This window comes from Mastomys coucha, unplaced genomic scaffold (assembly GCF_008632895.1).
Source record: "Mastomys coucha isolate ucsf_1 unplaced genomic scaffold, UCSF_Mcou_1 pScaffold12, whole genome shotgun sequence".
Classification (NCBI taxonomy): domain Eukaryota; kingdom Metazoa; phylum Chordata; class Mammalia; order Rodentia; family Muridae; genus Mastomys; species Mastomys coucha.
In genome coordinates this window covers 43621884-43641247 of record NW_022196894.1, presented here as the reverse complement: position 1 = coordinate 43641247, position 19364 = coordinate 43621884, and the positions used below count along the sequence as shown (strand labels likewise).

The 19364-nt window shown below is 41.8% G+C and overlaps 1 protein-coding gene and 1 long non-coding RNA gene across 9 annotated transcripts in view; one reads left to right on the top strand and one right to left on the bottom strand.

Annotated features, from left to right (window-relative positions):
• Phldb2 (pleckstrin homology like domain family B member 2) overlaps positions 1-19364 on the top strand; it is a 96586-nt gene that overhangs the window by 27414 nt on the left and 49808 nt on the right. For all 8 annotated transcript variants that reach the window (XM_031364008.1, XM_031364011.1, XM_031364012.1 and 5 more), the window contains exons 3-5: positions 8172-8555; positions 15172-15315; positions 16341-16478. In XM_031364008.1, the coding sequence (XP_031219868.1) occupies positions 8172-8555; positions 15172-15315; positions 16341-16478 (666 nt within the window). The remainder of the gene's footprint in view (positions 1-8171; positions 8556-15171; positions 15316-16340; positions 16479-19364) is intronic.
• LOC116085961 lies at positions 3869-8301 on the bottom strand. Its single transcript, XR_004116764.1, has 2 exons — positions 8150-8301; positions 3869-4100 (listed from the first exon to the last, which is right to left on the bottom strand). It is a non-coding gene; the product is annotated as an uncharacterized LOC116085961 (long non-coding RNA).

Sequence of the window (19364 nt, the reverse complement as noted above, 5' to 3'; positions counted from 1 at the left end):
CCCCCCATTCCCTACATTCCTACCTAATCTGCCCTGTCTCTCCTCTTTTCTGGGACTCTTCATTTTACATAAAATATGCAGAAGTTAAGAAGAGTAGGGAAGAGTGTGCCTCCTTCATGTTCCCAAGAGCTCAATATTGAGATTAGCTTTCTGAAGTTCAGAACAGCTCCACACTTGGCTCAGATAAAGCCCATTAGACTTTGGGGGAAGATCTTTTTGTGTGGAATGGTATGTCCTATTGAAATAATTTTGTTCTGGATAAGTTGATGTTTCTCATTCAAGATTGCTAAAACCATATCCTTGCTCTGGGATTGTCAGTTGGATTTTGAGGAAAGACCGAATCTGTAGAGAACACCCAGTTGGCTTAAACATACCATGTTTCTTTTATATTTATTGCTCTTTTTGATTATTGAATATAGCAGATGATGCAGATAGGGTCTAAGCCATGCCAGGCAGGCTATGGTTTCACAAACTGTGCTTGAAGAAAGGAAACTGCTGTCATATTCCTAGCATACCCCAATGAAGATGCATTTCCTGCATAAGAAGCATAAGACTTTGTAAGGTGTGTTTACATTTTAACATAGAGAATTTTCCATGTTCTATGGATCATAACTAACCACATTACAATGACATTCTTGGCAATAGCCTGCTCTCACATGTAGTTTCCCTATATTTTTCTCTATCGCCTTCATGTACTAAGAACTACTATATTTTTAGAAGAGGGTGAATAAGGGATTTTTTAGTTATTTTTGATTTATGTGTGTAAATGTGGTGCCTACATGTATGTAGGTGTACCACATGCATGCATGGTACCTATAGAGGCCAGAAAAAGAGGGCACTGGATCTCTTGAATCTAGAGTTACAGACGGTTGTGGTCCATTATGTAGGTGATAAGAACCCAGCCCAATTCCTCTAATAAGAGCTGTCTGTGACTGCTGTGTCATCTCTCCAGTAGAATGGAAAGATTTAATGATCTTGGTGCCATCCACAAACTGATTTTCACTAAATAGAATCAAATAGTATGCAAAATTCTAAAGTAATTATTTCATCTGGTGTTTTGTAGATTATAATCTTTCAGAAGAAACAAAATGATCCAGCGTTTGGTCAAGCCAAAGTGATAATTAGGCAGAGAATGGTCATGCTGGCACTCTGGTAGTGTAGTTTAGCCAGCACTTATTGTCTGTAACAGGGTTCATGTCCCTGGTTGGGGTTCCTCCGACACACTGTTCATATAAGAGTAAAGCCATGTGGCAGGTTTTCGTAGATTCCATAGAACATGTTTTCCTCTCAGACACACAGTCCCTCTCCCTTAGCATCTGCTCCCCATCCCAATGCTATGCAGTCACTCAAAGCATTTGCGAATAATATATGTTAATGTCAAGGGTCCTTCATCTTTGACTTTATTTTTTTTAAGAGAAACAGTTTAATCCCGGCCTGGTGACATGATGCTGAAAGAGCTTCAGATCTGAGTACTAGCAAAGGCAGGAAGTGACAAACTGCTCAGACATTTGGGTGATAATCTTACTCAGCTGACCTCTGTTCTAAGGCAGAGCCAAGGGCAACGTGAGTGAGTAGCAACCGGGGTTTTATGTCAAGGATGAAGTGTATATTAGAAAATGGATTTTGTCAAGACTAATTCTTTCTAGAACCCATTCTGTTGGATTTAATGTGCCAGGGGGAACATATGATGGTCTGCATTGCCAGAAATAGAGGAGCAAATAATGGTGAGATGGTCTAGAGATTTCCCCCAGGTTACTGTGAGTTGGGAAGAAAAGTCTAATCTCAGCCCAGCACTATCCAGGTCACACTCTACTTACCCTGCTTTATACACTAAACTGAAACACAAGGCACTTGCCCAGCTGGAAGCTGCAAATGTCCATTCAGAACCCAGAATTCAAACTCTGGGGGTCTGGCCCTGAGGTGTGTGCTTAGTTACAGTGGCACAGTGATAGAATGAGACCAGGGAAGATGTTTAGGAAGAATATTTAAGATGTTCTCTGTACTGGCTGGTTTTGTGTGTCAACTTGACACAGGCTGGAGTTATCACAGAGAAAGGAGCTTCAGTTGGGGAAGTGCCTCCATGAGATCCAGCTGTGGGGCATTTTCTCAATTAGTGATCAAGGGGGTAGGGCCCCTTGTGGGTGGTGCCATCCCTGGGCTGGAGGTCTTGGGCTCTATAAGAGAGCAGGCTGAGCAAGCCAGGAGAGCAAGCCAGTAAGAAACATCCCTCCATGGCCTCTGCATCAGCTCCTGCTTCCTTCCTGACCTGCTTGAGTTCCAGTCCTGACTTCCTTGGTGATATACACCAATATGGAAGTAAGCCAAATAAACCCTTTCCTCCCCAACTTGCTTCTTGGTCGTGGTGTTTGTGCAGGAATAGAAACCCTGACTAATACACTCTCCATCTCCTTAGGCTGTGTGTTGGGGTTTTTCCTCAGTGTAGTTAGTATCGTAAAGCAATATTGAAAGTCATAGTTAAGCGTCTTAGTTAATTCTTTATGTCTTAGTCCCATGGTTATTATTATTACAGAGGAGGATGGTAAGTGCATTCATATAGAATCTTCACAGAAATTCACTTATAACAGGAGTTTGATGGTTAGTTAGTATTTACCATATTGTTAGTTACCTTCTAACAACCTGCAGTTGCTTCCCCAGCATTCATAGCCATTTAAAGCTATTGAACTTTCATTTTGTAGATGTGCTCCATTCCTTCTCAATCCCACTGATGAGTATCATTAAAGCTCAACACCACTGATGTGCCCCATTACAGCTCAGTGCCACAGATGAGCCCCATTCTAGATCAACCCCACGGATGAGCCCCATTCCAGATCAACTCCACTGAAGAGCCCCATTCCAGATCAACTCCACTGATGAGCCCCATTACTGTTCAACACTTTGGATGGGCACTGAGTCAATACCATTTAAGTCAAGAGTGGCAGAGTGAAGTACTTCCTTAACTGTGGATTTGAATATAGGCTTCTCAGACAGTCTATAATAGTCTTAGTAAACTGTTAAATGTCACATGAAGTTAATTTGTCAAACCAATCCGTAGGAACTAGTTATGGCTTCTTAATGAGATGATTTTTTCCCAAACTGATGGGAACAGTAGGAAGGTGAGTCAGGGTAAATAGGACCAGATGAAAACAAGGGTAAATAGTTACAAGATGAAAGGGTGCCTTTTCTATATAGCACATCATTTCTGATGCCACCTGCAGGTCCAGGAGTTCCCCAAACCAGCATCAGATTCAAAAATTCACTAGACATTCTTGCAGAACTCTCTGCAGGCTCTACTAATGGCCAGAGTTTTAGACAGTGGAGAAAACAAATCAATAGATATCGGCCAGAGAAAAAAGGCACACAGGGCAGGGTCTGGAGGGCAACAGAAGTGGGACTTGCATCACTCTCTCCCAGAGGACTCAGGACACACGATTCTACCAGCCTTGGGGAGTGGAATGTAGCAAGACACATACAGCACTTTGTAGACTGTTGCCTACAAAGTGTTTATTGAGCCTTGGTCATGTAGGCCTGTCTCATGGTCAACTGATTGACCACGCAATTTTAGTTTTCTGGTTGAATGATAGACCTTGACCCAAGGCTTCCATAGCAAATCTCAGAGTTAATCTTTCTGCAGTATGCACCCTCCATCCTAGATTTATCAGGTACTAGCAATCCTACCCTAAATGAAGGCCCCCTCTTTGGACAAAGCCACATGTTTATTCAGTAAGTAACTGAGAAGTCTTTACTAGGATCATTGTGTGTCTTCTATCCAAGTTTTGGGCCATTTTTCTGTTAAAATGAAGCACAAGTTATCAGTCACAATGGATTTCTATAGGGGGAAAAAAGGAATAAAATCTATTTAAGAGGTTTAAAATAGCATAGATCTATTTCTTTTAAATATTTCATGGCCAGTGTAGGTTGATGAAGACTTCTGCTCCATACTTCCTTTCTGGGAACCAAGACAGACGGAGCCAGTACTAGCTGGGCTCAGTCTGTCATAGCTAAGGAAGACATGTAATATTTCATACCAGTCTGTTGTACAGGTATGTTCTCCATTGCTTCTTGCATTTCACCAGCCAGCACAAATCTGGAGACCATGTAATCTGGGGATGGAGAATAGAAAAACCATTTTGTCCTATGCCCAGGAAGAAAAAATATTAACATCCTGGTTCCAAACCTCAAGGGATTTAAATGTGGGAAGAACTATACACACATAAAAGGCTACTATGTACTTAAATGCCAGAATTACAGGTATACATCACCACAACCAAGCCAGGCTTACTTAATTGAGACATTAGCATGTGCTCCTGGCATCCTGGAAATTCTGCATGTATGCTCTGACCTCTGCCTCTTCACATTCGGCTCCTTGCTTTTAGATCTCTATATGCTCTGCCGCTGAGCTACAGCTACAGCCTTAACCCACAGGGGGGTCTGCAAGCTTTTGTTAATTGCTCTTTCTGTAATGGATTACTTTTTTGTACCTCTGGATAAATATGAGTGAAGAGGGGCTCTTTTTTTCTTACCTACATATTCTATACACACCACTAGGAAAAAAGTAACCTAATCGATTTTTGCCAAACTCAAGATTACGGGGACAGTGGAAAAATAGAGCCACACCTGTGAAAAGAGGCATTTTTGACAAAAGAAAAGTACACCTCTTGACCAACTCATATGTAAGTGTGCCAGGCTGATACTTTTATTGTGTGAAAGAATTGACTCAGCATATTATAACAAGTCATCCAGCAAGCCTTTCATTTCTGTTTATGCATTGGTAGCTGGTTTTCTGCATAATTTATTTATTCAGTATTTTCCAAGTCTTGTGGGCTAGACCAGCAGATGTTGGCTCCAGGGCAATGGGTGGTTTTTACTGTCCTATTTGGGGCCTGTAGTAGAGCATACATATAATAGAATAGAGCACATATAATAGAAATATTCTTCTGAAGTAAAAAGTTTAGGAATAAAAAAATCTATTACCAACCCTCACCACCTTCTTTAAATTTGTAATGTCTAAATTCAGAAAGCTGCCCAGCAATATTTTCATTACACTTTCTAAGCTATAATGACCCTTTCATACCATCCTTGGTATACATGAGATACAGAGATGGGGGAAGGGGAAATAAGAAAGGAGAGGAAAATCTTTTTACAATAGTTTTGCTTCCTGGATACTTAGCATTATATTAATTTTGGTTCCTGGAGTGACAGCCACCAGTCTTCTGAATGGGAGATGACTGATCTGGGAATCTGGGCTACCTCTGGCTTTGCCCATTACAATGCAAAGCTTCAAGGGAGTCTCTGGGGTAGGGGTTTGTGTCCTGACTTGAGGTCATACAGGAAAGGTGGAGGATCCCCATGTGATGACTCATGGGGAACCAGACACCAGAATGTAGGCAGCTGAAGCGAGCAGTATCTAGAGAGTTACTTCTGCTCCAGGTTTTCCTTAAAAGGTTTCCTGAAGTGCCTTCTGAAATGTTTTGCAGTCTCTCTTCTGACGCACTTCTCAGCCTCAGCTTATTTCTCTTTGGTGTAGCTTTTTAAGGGGCCAATGTGTCTCGGCACCGCCTGGATTTCTTTTAGACTTGTGGGCAGCAGTGCCACATGTGTGTCTGATTCAATCTGGACAGATTGCCTGTGAATGGGGTGATAAGAATAGAGAGACTCATACCAGTAGAAGAAACTTCCTGTGCACAAGCCTTTGAATACTGCATTTCACTGTCTGAAATAGCATCCATCTTAGGGCTGGGATCATTTATTCCCTCTGGAATTAAGTAACAGCCTAGACTGCAAAGGCAACTATTTTGGGAAGGAGATGTGAGAGGAAGGATTGTGTCTCTCAGGCTAGGCAGGAGTACCTTTCCTTCATTTGAAGAGTATGCCATTTGCTGGGATCCCACTAAATGCAAATTGGTAAATGCCAGATAATCCCAAGTGGCAAAGGCTACTGTGTGTAATCTGTGTGGTCCTGGTCAGTGAAGAGTGAGACTGAGTCTAGATGCTTCAGCTTCAACCCTAATCACAGAAGGGCAAATTTTCTTTGGAGATTTGGTTTCTCGTACTAAGGCTGTGGAGAAAGGATATGGAACCAACCCAAGCCCTTTTCTACTCCTTACCTACAGAGTGATTTTTGTGTATTCCCATATAGACTTTTCTTTATTGCTGGAGAAGTTTAAAATCAATCAATAGATGCTGTGTTTCCTACTCCCTCTCCATAAAGCTGAGGTGGGTAGGGCTTGGCAGCTGCTGGCAACTGCAGAGATAAATAAGGGGCAGGGCCCTTGGATGAAAGGAGTCAGGCTTGTGCAACTATGAGTGCCTGTCTGGAGAGAGGCCATGAGGACAGACCTACTGCTGGATCCCAGAAGCCCAAGCAATAACAGGGAGGTGGGACTTTACAGGGACCGGTTCAGTGGACTTTTTGAACAAGTTATTACTCTTTTAGAGGGAGGGGGATACTTCAAAGGGCACGCATATGTCAGATATACTTTAAATGAGTTCTCATTTTTTTTTTTGCCAGTTAGTGCATTGGATGGAAACTGGGTGACCACAGCACTATGTTACTTCTCTGTTAGCACCTCAACTAAGAGAGAATTAACTCTCTGAAACTGTCTTACAAATTAGCTGTACTGGAATGAAACTAAGCAGCTCAGTGTGTAGAATATGTTCCTGTTTTATTACTGATTGCCAGTTTGTGAAGTAGTTTTCAATGGGGGGCTTTTGAAGTCTCCTCCCAGTGTGATAGAATTTAATCACAGCCTATGGCCTTGGGTTTTGGTTTCCATTGTGGCTTTTGATTTATGTGAAGCTCCCCACCCCGCAGGCAAGACTGTCTAGGCTTATGAGAACCACTTGGAAAATTATTTCCCACTCTTCAGAACTATGTTATTAATTTGCTTAAAATTGTAAGTGACTATGCTTTTATATGGAGTCTGATGAGGAGGGTCAGTCAATGATTGCTATTACTTGAGACATTGATGGTCTGTGGTCTTTGTTTTTTAAGTAAGTAAATTATTATTTTATATTCTATCTACATGAATCAAATATTCAATGATTTTTAGATGGTGAGCTATATTGATGTCTTTCTATCTGGACTTCATGTGAGATGTCCTTTATTTTATTGCAACGATTATATATTTTAATTATACAGTTTATTTATTTGTATGTGTATATCTTCAAGAGTGCACACATGTGCTTACATGTCACAGTACACACGTGGAGATCAGAGGACAATTTTCAGGAGCCAGCTCTCTTCTTTTATTATATAGGCCCTAGGGATTGAACTCAGGTCCCCAGGCGTGTTAGGATGTACAGTTCCTGGTTGAGCCATTTCTCTGGCACCATTCATACATTTAAAAGACATTCTCAAATGAAGAACTAAAGAAAACGTTTGTGTGGTAACCAGATATTTTAAAAGTTTTGAAATTTTTGATGTAAGGGGGAAAAAATGAAGACCTAGATAAGCCCTGTGCACTGAGAGAAACTTTAAATGTCATTTTTCCTCTTCGAGTTTTTAACAAGAAAAGAACATTTGTCTGTGATGTTAAAGTATTCATTTTAAGTATAGTATTACAAGTCCGTAATGTTGAAAGAGATAGTTATTGTCTGATAGGAAATGGAGGTTTGTTTGCTGTTGTTGTTGTTGTTTGTGTGTGCTTTTAACTTCAAAGTTTTGGAGACTTTGATGAATCAGGAAGATACTTATTGGACTATGATATAGGATATAGTCCGCTCAGGTTTATATAGGTGAAGGTCATATAGCTAGCACAGGGTTTAGGGGAGAGACTAGGAATTGTAAACAGTCCCAGTTCCATCTATGTCCTCAAATGTATCTATCTATAGGTGTGGAAGCCAGGTGTGCATGTGGCTGTCTGTAGTCCCAGCCCTAAAGATACGGAGGGGAGACGATTGTGAGATAAGGATATAGAGTGAGAGATCCTATATTGAGAGGGAGGTAGGGAGGGAGAGAGGGAATAGGAGGGAGGGAGGGAGGAAGGGAGGAAGGAAGGGAGAGAAGGAGAGAAGGAGAGAGAGAGAGAGAGAGAGAGAGAGAGAGAGAGAGAGAGGGAGATCTGAGAGGTCGGAGCAGGGGGGGAGGAGAGAAGGACGGACGGAGGAAGACCTCAGGAGGATTTGTTTCCACTCTGTCACCCTAGCTGACCTTGCCTACTTCCTCGCTGTAGGAGCGGCAGCGGCTGGAGACCATCCTCAGTCTCTGTGCTGAGTACACGAAGCCAGAAGGTCGCCGCCTGTCCGCTGGCACCACGGTGGCTGATGTGCAGAAAATCAACAAGGAGCTTGAGAAGCTGCAGCTGTCGGATGAGGAGTCTGTGTTTGAGGAGGCTCTGGTGTGCCCGGACGCCAGGTACAGGTGCCACCGGAAGGGCTCTCTCCAGGATGTAGACGTTGCTGGCTTCGGGAGCCTGGGTCACAGTGCCAGCTTCCTGGCCCCCAGGGGCAGCAGGAACGATGAACTGCTTGGTGACCTCACTAGGACGCCCCCATCATCCTCAGCTGCGTTTCTGAAAGCAACCAATGAGTCCTCCTACCTCAGTATCCTACCAAAGGTAATGTTGGGTGCAGAGATCACAAATGGGGCCTAGGGTCATTGCACATGCTTCCACCAGGAAATGAGAGGCTTATCGCCAGTATTTTCTTTCTTGTCATTGGAGTGCAGCTTCCATGGAAGATGGATGGCAAATTAGGGAGATCCCTGTAAATCATTGGTTCTCAACCTGCAGGTCGTGATTCCTCCGGATCAAACGACCCTCACACAGGGGTGGCCTAAGACCCTCAGGAAACACAGATATTTTATATCACGATTCATAACACTAGCAAAATTATAGTTATGAAATAGCAACAAAAATATTTTTATGGTTAGGGGTCACCACAACATGAGGAACTGCATTAAAGGGTTCCAGCAGTAGGAAGGTTGACAACCACTGCTTTAAAGTGGTATTTGCACTGTGAAGATGTAGCCACCCTGGGATAAAAAAGATGTCTCTCTTCTCCTTGCCCCTCCCAGCTTTACACTTAAGAAGTGAGGTAAAGCTATGCATTTTGCCTCCCTGATGCAGTGCCTGTGCATAGATTCGTACACACACCCTCTATTTTTCATGCCCCCCCCCACCATTAAAGGGGCATTTATATATACTGCACTATCCTGTTTCGTTTTTCAAAATCGTAATGGAAAATTGTTATTCATTGGATTTTTAAAATGTTATTAAGCATGTGTTAAGTTGGGTGAATTTCATTATAGGACGCCCATACCTGCCTGTGATATAATTGGATTATATTCATCTCCTCTGTTACCCCGTCTTAGTCCTTGATTCCTTTCCATTTTCTCACTCCCATTTTACTAGTTCCCCATCCTAGTGTAGGCTGCTCCCACTTCATATATAAGTGAAACCATGTGACACTGAGTTATTTCACTTAACATGGGAATCTGCAGTTTCATACTGATTTTTCCTGGTCAGAAGTTCTTATGTATTACTGAGCATCTTCTGGTTTTATTTTGTTTTGTTTTTTATTTATTCCTTAATTTTTTTTTTTTACAGTCCAGACTTTATTCCCCTCTTGGTCCACCCTCCGACTGTTCCACATCCCACACCTCCTCCCCATCCCCAGTCTCCAAGAGGATGCCCCAACCCCTACCTCACCAGACCTCCTACTCCCTGGAGCCCCAAGTCTCTCGAGGGTTAGGTACATATTCTCTGACTCAGTCCAGACCAGGCAGTCCTCTTCTGTATATGTGTTTGGGGCCTCATATCAGCTGGTGTATACTGCCTGGTTGGTGGCTCAGTGTCTGAGAGATCTTGGGGGTCCAGGTTAATTGAGATTGCTGGTCTTCCTATAGGGTCACCCTCTTCCTCAGCCTCTTCTAGATTTCCCCTAATTCAACCACAGGAGTCACCAGCTTCTGTCTGTTGGTTGGGTATAAATATCTGCGTTTGACTCTTTCAGCTGCTTGTTGGGTCTTTTGGAGGGCAGCCATGTTTGTAAGCACACCATAGCATCAGTAATAGTGTCAGGACTTGGGGCCTCCCCTTGAGCTGGATCCCACTTTGGGCCTGTCTCTGGATCTCCTTTCCTCAGGCTCTTCTCTTTTTTTTGTTACTGCAGTTCTTTCAGAGAACAATTCTGGGTCAGAGTTTTTGACTGTGGGATGGCAACCTCATCCCTCCACTTGATAGCCCTGTCTTTCTACTGGAGTAGAGTTCCCTCTCCCCACTGTAGAGCATTTCATCTAAGGTGCCTCCCTTTGAGTCTCACCTCCGAAATCTCTGGTACATTCTAAAGGGTCCTCCACCTCCTACCTCCCAAGGTTGCCTGTTTCAATTCTTTCTGCTGACCCTCAAGGCTTCAGTCCTGTTTCTCCCACCCAGTACCTGATCATGTTCCTCTCTTCTCTTCCCTGTCCCCTCTCCCACCCAGAACCCTCCCTGCCCCCTGATTGCTTTCTTTTCCCTCCTAAGTGGGATTGAGGCGTCCTTACTTAAGGCCTTCAGCTTGTTAGCCTTCTTGAGTTCTGTGGATTTTTTCCTGGGAATTTGTACTTTTTGACTAATATCCACTTATTAATGAATACATACCATGCATATTTTTTGGGTATGAGTTACTTCACTCAGGATGATATTTTCTAGTTCCACTCATTTACCTGCAAAATTTATGATATCCTCATTCATAATAGCTTAGTAGTATTCCATTATATCAATGAACCACATTTTCTGTATTCATTCTTCTGTTGTGAGACAACTGAGTTGTTTCCAGCTTCTGGCTATCACAAATAAGGCTGCTATGAACATAGTGGAACATGTGCCCTATGGTATGGTGGGGGATCTTTTGGGTATTTGCCCAAGAGTGGTATAGCTGGTGAGCACTTCCTGTTATATGTCAGGACTGTGGTGAATTAAGTATGTCTTGCATGTCAGTCACTTCTTCCTTCTCACGACATATTACTCTTGGACAAATTCTCAGAGGAGAGAAATTCTCAATAGCACATCTGGGTTTCCTGCTGTAAAGTTGAAACAACAATGAGGATGGGAAGGTAGAGGGACGATGAAGGAATAAAAAGTTATTGGGTTGGGGCTGAAGAGATGGCTCAGTGTTTAAGAATACTAGCTGCTCCTCCAGAGGACCTGGGTACATTCCTAGCACCCATGGCAGCAAACTGTGGCCCATCACTCCAGTTACAGGGAATCAGATGCTGCCTTCTGGCCTCCATAGATACTATCTTCATATGGTACAAGGTGCAAAGACATAGATGCAGGCAAAACATTTATACATATTATATATACTATATATTTATATATCATACATATAAATTTATACTACATATAAATATACATAGCATATGTAGATATATACTTATTATATTTATATATTATATAATGTATGCCGTATATTACTTATATATAACATATATAGCATATATGTTAATATATATAAGTTGTTGAATACTCAGGCAAAGTATATGATCCCCTCAGAAACTTTGGACAATTATCAGCCACTTCCTTATAGATTTGTGACTATCTACCATTTTTGTTTACTATTTCTTCTCCTTTATAGAGAGTAGCTTTGATTTTTGTTGTTGTTGTTGTTGTTAATATCATTGTGCTGTGTACTCTCTTGAAAGGCTGTCTTCTGTGAGAAGGCTTTGACAGCAAAGCTTATCTAAACAAGCAGATCCTGGCAGACATTTTAATTTACCCAAATAAGGTCTTGTGGAATTGGAAGCCCTGGGACTTAGTGCAAGGTCCATTGTCCCAGACTGTATTAGTAGATGCAGGAAACATCAAACTCATCTCTGATTGCCACCAAGCATGTTAGGGTGCAAATGAGCGGGTGAAAACCCAAGGGGTGGGTTTTCACTGACTTTTCAAATACAGACTCATGTTAACTCAAGAACAGAAACAGAAGACTTAGACAAACTTCCTGGCCCACTATTTGGGTGTTCTCATCCTAACAGTGCTCCCGGATCACTCGCTTAACAAAGCACAGTGTTTGCTATTAGTTAAAATGGTGAGTGGAAAAGTGGAGAAGAGAGGAACATAGAAAACACTGGAAACGTATCTTGAAAAGGATTTGTACACCATTTAGGAAACCTGAAATTTATTAACCTTTACCTAACATTGAAAAATGAACAATTCCTTGGAAATATGCTCCTCTGAATGTCCTTTGTGGGGCTGTCTACTACCACCCGAGGCAACAGACTCACAAGCAGTTCCATCTACATTGAAAAGCTATGTACCCAAGCACTTTGCAGGAAGTCTACAAAATGTGTGTGTGTGTGTGTGTGTGTGTGTGTGTGTGTGTGTGTGTGTGTGGTCTTATCTCTACCCTCTTTTCTTTTTCTCTCTGTGGAGCAGCTTACCACAAAGATGCTACATTTACAGATGCACATTCATGTGCAGTATGGCTACAGAAAGAATGCATTTCTATATATTACTATAAAATTAGATATAAAAATACTATAAAGTACACCATTGAAGTAAAGGATATTGTGTTTAAAGTTTCTCTTTTTTTGTCACCATGTAATTAATTAATGCTATCCATCCACTGCTATGAGGTTGCTTCTCCACAGATTTTGTTTATTCTGTTAATTTATGGGATTACAATAAGAATTTCCTTCCGTTGTGTCATGATACATCTAGTTTGATGGGTAGAGAGATGCCTCAGTGGTTCGTACTTGCTGCTCCTGCAGAGGATATGGATTCAATTCCAAGTACCCACTCAGAAGACCCACAACTGCTTTAACTCCAGTTCCAGGGGATCTGACACACTCATCTTACACCCTTGGACACTGAGATACATGCAGGCAAAACATAAAAATAAATAAATCTTAAAAAACCCACAATACAACATTTGGTTTTAAAATTCTTCTTGCAAATATGCTAACAACTTCCAAAACCCCTTGTGTATACTTACTGAAACAAGTAGCCTCATGTCTGTTAAATATGCCCATTGTGATAACATTTCTAAAAACCTTGCATCATGTAAATACTTAGCGCTTCCTTCTGCTGTGGGAGTGATCCTTGTCCACAGAGTGTACAGTTTGCCCACTGTTCATTTGTTTTGTCTTCTCTTAATGCTTTCTCCCACTGGTGACAGATATATTTAAACCATGTTGGAAGTAGAAACCTAGTATGCAACGCTGACCCAACAGGATGCGGGCTTTCAGAGGCTTTCCTGATGTGATCACTGCACAGTGACTTTGAGTGCCACTCAGTGAGACACTCCTCCTGTCCTAAAGCACTGAGACAATGAACTTTACTCTTTGTGATAGAAGGGTCAACAGTTGTTTTATTAGCTGGTAAGAGAGTGGATTTAAGATGACCATAATTCAAACCCAAGTGTCAGAACCTGAAAGGTCTATGTGCCTTTGTTCTACCCTACTTTATTTTAGATTGGTTTAGTTTAGTTTTTGAAATAGGATGGTCCTATGTAGCCCAGGCTGGCCTTAAACTCATAGAGATATGCTTGCCTCTACTTCCCAAATGCTGGGTCAAAGGTGTAAGCTACCACACTGGGTCAAGATTGTAAATTTGTAGTCATTCTGCCTCCTTTTGGAACTACAAAATCGGGAAAAGAAATGACAAATATGAAGGAATAATAGAATATGACGGGGTAGACATTTTCTTAAAGTTATATGAGGACCAGAAAACCAATTAAAGGAACCTAGGAGGTGAGCTTAGGTTCGGCGACTATTTGGTTAATCTAATTACTGTGGATTTTGTTTGTTTGCTTGGTTGGTTGCTTTGGTTTGGTTTTTTGAGACTTTGTCTGCCTGTGTAGTCCTTGCTAGCCTCAACCTTGCTGGGTAGATCAGGTTAACCATGAAGTATCAGCAATATGTTTGACTCTGTTCCCCACATCCTGGAATTAAAAGCATTTACCATCATGTCCCAAGAATGTTCTTTTGAACTATTAAAGAAGAATCCACAAGAATTTAACCAAGGTATTGTCTTCATATTTAAGTTGTAGAATATCTGATCACTGATTTACTCATTCAAAAATTACTTTACTCCAGGAGATATAAAAATTAAATAACATTATGAAAAAGTCCTGGCATCTCTTTTTATATAGAAAAATTTTATCTCCTGGTGACAAGATAGGTAATCCAAACTCCAGGGGAGAAGAGGCGTTTTTAATATAATCTGTTTTCTTTTTAAGCAGTGGGAATATTGGGCTTTGTATGTCATCCATTACATCTGTGTTGGATCCACTGTCACAGCTCGATGTTCTCATCACTTTCCATGAAACTTGGTTTTTTCATGAAATAAATGGTGATCAGTGTCCTATTTTCAGTCCTGTTAATGTATTTGCCATAAATGAAGAAGGCCTATAAGACAAGGTTAATACAGAATGAATTAATACAACACACAAGATATCTACTAGCAGCATTAAGTGTGGCCTTTCACGTTGTATGGCATGGTCATGACAGACTAATGCACTCTTGCTTTAAACAACAAAATTGGTATCCACCTCATATTAGAAGCAAATAAGTAAGTGTACATACTCATTCAGAAGAATTTCTGACAGCAAGACCTAGCAGTGTGGCTAGACATTTTAAAAGGCTTCTTTCTATAGGTGGAGCTTATGTGGAAGCTTGTGACATACTGAGAGGAAGATGTCAATGGTCCTGCCTTGTTTCTCGTTCCCTGGTGTGTGTGTGTGTGTGTGTGTGTGTGTGTGTGTGTGTGTGTGTCTGTGTCTGTGTCTGTGTCTGTGTCTGTGTCTGTGTCTGTGTGTGTGTTGAACTTTGTAACACTACAGAAGCCACCTCATCTCTACATTCTGCCACTTCCTAGTCTGGATAGCCTCTTAGTTCTTTGAGCTGTAGCAACAATGCAAATTTGTGAATTGAGGTTGGTTTGTTGGCTCCTATCTAGGTATGTAATTGAATAGAACAATATAGTCTCATGGAAAAACATCCATTGTAGTTCAATGAAACTGTCCCAGGCATACTTTTAAAGTGCTTTTTAAACTGATTTATTTTGTTCTGTTACAAAAAAAAAAAAAAAAAAAAAAAAGTCTCGTATAGCTCATGTTGGCCCTCCCAGGCATGTTTCTTGTACCCATGTGGAGGAAGAGACTAAGCTTTGAAGCTGCTTTTTATAAGTCTAATGGGAAAATTCTAAAACTGTAATGAGAATAACCTGTTTCTGTTTTGCTTGAACACAGACCCCAGAGGATATGAGTGAGGAACAGAGGACTCAAGAGTTGGCTGCAATGGAAGATGCCCGGATGGTGATTCTGAACAACCTTGAGGAACTTGAGCAGAAAATCAAAGATATAAATGACCAAATGGATGAATCTTCCAGAGAGGTAGAAGCTGGAAACTCAACATCTATTGTTTTCCTTTTCTCTTTTTTTTCCCATCAGCTTAAAGATATTTCTGTTCATGGTGGCACAGGCCTGAGAGGTGAATACATAGAGGTCAACATGAACAAACATTTATTCAGTGGAAATCATTTGTAGAGTGGCCTGTCTTCCATTCTGTGCACGCATATGTTTGTGTGTGTGTGTGTGTGTGTGTGTGTGTGTGTGTGTGTATTCTGATAACATAAATATATTATAGCCAGCTTTAACATATTTTATATCTAGAAAAAACTTTTTTTTGGTTACTACAATATGAACTTTCTGATTGTAACTTAATCTGAATTTATAAACTTTTCCAGTTCAAATCCAACTTACATTTTCTGAGCATTCTTACAATGAGTTGGTATCAGATGCATTCTATAAGGAGGCGCACATGTGAATTAAACACAAGGCCAACTTTCTATAGCTTTGTGTTTCTATAGCTTTGTGGAACAGCTTTGTAGACTTGTTCATCTAACAGAAGTAAAAGGCAGCCTCAGTTTTAATGCTGCCCCCGTGGAGTGGTCGAAGACACAGAATTCTGCCTGGGTAGGGGTGAGGTCTACATGTCAGCACTCACAGATGGTGTCAATGGTCCTGAGAGCACAGTGAGGGGATTCCTCACCTGTTGTCTCCTGTACCCCCTGAAATCCCCTAGGAATGTGGGCCTCTCTAATAGGGCTGAGATGACATTTGCTCCTCAGACTCTGGGGACAAACAAGAGCTGGTTGTACCCAAGGTAGTTCATTCTTGAGCTAGAGCCTAAGCAAACAGGCAAAATATCCCTAAAGAGAAGTTACAGTAGAAAAGTTTTAACTGGCCGGCTAACTAGCTTTTTATTTAGGCTGACACTCCTAAGTCTCATTCTGGCTCCCTGAAGCTCTACAATCTGGCTGGTCGGTAACAATTGCTGAGAGTCGGTTAAACCTGCTCCTCTGTGGAGAGTGGTTCCTGAAGGTGAGATGCTTCTGACCTATCTTTTATGGCCTTAGTTGGATATGGAATGCGCTCTTTTGGATGGAGAACAGAAATCCGAGACGGCCGAGCTCATGAAGGAAAAGGAGATTCTAGATCACCTAAACCGGAAAATCACAGAACTAGAAAAGAACATCGTAGGCGAGAAGACCAAGGTAAATAGACTACGATACAATGTACTTTTAATGGGAAATGCAGGGGTCCCAACTATTGGAATTTTAAGTGTTAAATGAAACCGCATTGATTTGGGCTGTTTGTATCAATGTTCCTGATTAAAGTGGTGCTAGAAAAAAGTCCTAAGGTCCTCTGTTGTCCCAAACAAACATAAAGACATGCCAGGAACCAGGAAGCAGATGCTGAGAAATCCAGGTATCTTATGGCAGTCTGGTCTTGCTTGATGAGTGAGTTCTTTTTACTCCCCCACTGGTATTTCTCCTTTTATGATTCTACTGAGTGTGTGTGTCTGTGTTTTGTTTTGTTTTTTTGTTTTGTTTTAATTTAGTATTTTATTATTTTTAGTGTACTGAGCATGTTTGTCACTGGTGCCTTGCAGGTTGCCTTGGGCACAGTCAAACAGAGGTGTCTCGTTTCTGTTGACTTTTCTGTTCATTAATAAGATGAATGGCTCCCATTCATCTCCCCCTTTTGGCCTTGCCATTGTCCCCAGTGCAAGTGCCCTGCTTTGTGAATAAAGGTGGTGTTGTTTCCAGAGGAGGTCCCCACACAGGGCCAAGTGATCTACAGGCCACAGGTGACACACTGATGAGGTCTTGCTTATGCTTTCCTGATTACAACTTGAATGTGAGCTGACAGCCACTAGGGAAAACACGGCACTCTGCTTCCACTACTTAGAATTAAAAAGGTTAGTTTGTTAGTGAGGAATTCCCCGCTCTTGGCAATAGTATATGTTCCATTATGATTTAGCAACAGCTGAACTAATCCTAAAATTAAAAATAAAATTCCAAATTGGGTTAGCAAGAAGCAAACAAGATGCAACACATTCTTTTCCCTCCTGCCTTATCCTCTATTAGGCAGGGACAAAGAAAAACGTTTCGGTTTGAGTACGTTCTACCGCTCATGTGTAGAAAGAATTTCTACTGCATGTGACTTCCTTGTAAGGCTCCTATTTGTTTGAGTCCCATAAAGAAGGGCAATGGATATCCTTGCCAAAGACTGAGCTCAGATTTACTTGGTCAGAAATCCAAGCTGATGTTCATATTCCAGTTCATTTTCTGATTTTCTGAATGTCAAAAGTAAACTGTCCAGCCTCCTCACATTATTGACCGTATATATGCACCTTTAAGACCAGCCTTTGGGATTACAAAGAACATATTTAGATAGTGGGGGTGTTTTGCTGTAGCTGAACAATGAAATCAATGGGTTAACTGAATGAGCCTGGTGTGGGGGCCTTGGGAGCAGGACATATGCTCAGCAGGTTAAAAAAATCCTTGCTGTGCAAACCCAACAGCCTGGAACCCAAGTGAAACCCAGATGTGGAGGCCTGTATCTGTAACCCCAGCTTTCCTCCAGCAAGATGGGAGGTGGAGACAGGAAGAACTCCCCAAGAAGCTCTTAGAGCAACTAGCCTGCAATACACAACACAGTGGCGAAGAGAGATCCTGCCTCAAACAAAGTGAAAGAAAAAGGCTAATAACACCAGATGTCCTCTGATCCTCACGTATGTGCAGTAGCCATGTAGATGCCTCTTCCCTTCCTGCCCCAAACACATATACACTGAAATACAGACGTCTTCTTCTTTTATTTATTTATTTATTTATTTATTTGGTTTTTGGTTTTTCGAGACAGGGTTTCTCTGTGTAGCACTGGCTGTCCTGGAACACACTCTGTAGACCAGGCTGGCCTCAAACTCAGAAATCCGCCTGCCTCTGCCTCCCAGGTGCTGGGATGAAAGGCGTGCGCCACCACCGCCCGGCTACAGAAGTCTCCTTTTTCAGACACTTTGTATTGAGATAGCCAGAAACTTTTGTTGGTGGTAGCAGATATCTTTATTTATTTATTTATTTATTTTGGTATACTTCGTATTTTACTATTTAAAAATACTAATTAAATTAAATTATACTGTAGTTCTCGTACTGCAGTTTGTGCCATGGGACCTAAGAATAGGGCATTATGTTCTCTGTGAACAGCAGGCTGCCCCCATCCATGTAGCTGTCTTCGCATAGACACATCTTGCGTCCTACTCAGTCATTAGCATCAGATTCACAAAAAGTAAAGCAAGTTGAGCAAATGCTGGGTCTGACTTTCCAGAGAAAGCCGCACTGCGTTCAAGACCTCAGGTTGGAAATCCTGCAGCCTTGGCAGAAACAAGCCCAGAAGCCACCTTCATCCCTCCTGATAGGCTATTGAAGAAGCAGAGAGTAGGGAGTGGGCCAGATCCGCAGCTGTTAGGGGATTAGTGGGGCCGTGGCAGGTGGAGTTATTGTCTCTCATCACATGGTGTGGAAAATGTCAGAATCTGGCTTTGGGTAAGGGGCTCCAAGAGAGGATTGGGAGAGCAGGGGAGTTGGAAACAAAGACTGAGCCAGATGGTGTCACTATGTATTCTGGACAGCCAAACTGAGAGAGTGACTTACCACTGCTTGGCAGAATTATCCTATTTCATAAATAAGCTTGTGCTAGCATTTTCTGACACAGGAATTTCTGGCGTCTGTGTTCAAATTTCTGGCCCTCCCTGCCCCTCAGAGAGAAGCAATCAGTCTTCTTTACCTAAGGAAAGTTCTTTCCTCTCATCAAAGGCCCCCATTTGGACACCCTTCAAATGCCGTCCCATACCACCTTCTCAAGTCTTGAGAGTTTTTGCATAAACCTTGCCAGTTTACTGCATTTGTACTGTTAACCTGCTACCTTCATTAGCTTAGACTATCAGCGGTTAAAATAAACAGATCCCTTCCGTCTGCATCCTAAGTTTCTCAAACAATTTTGCCAGCAGACACTGTGTCTCCAACTGCTGATTCAACGCCCTTCCCATTCCAATTGGCTTAGTCTCCACCGCTCCATCAAACTTCTCTTTTTCGGACTCC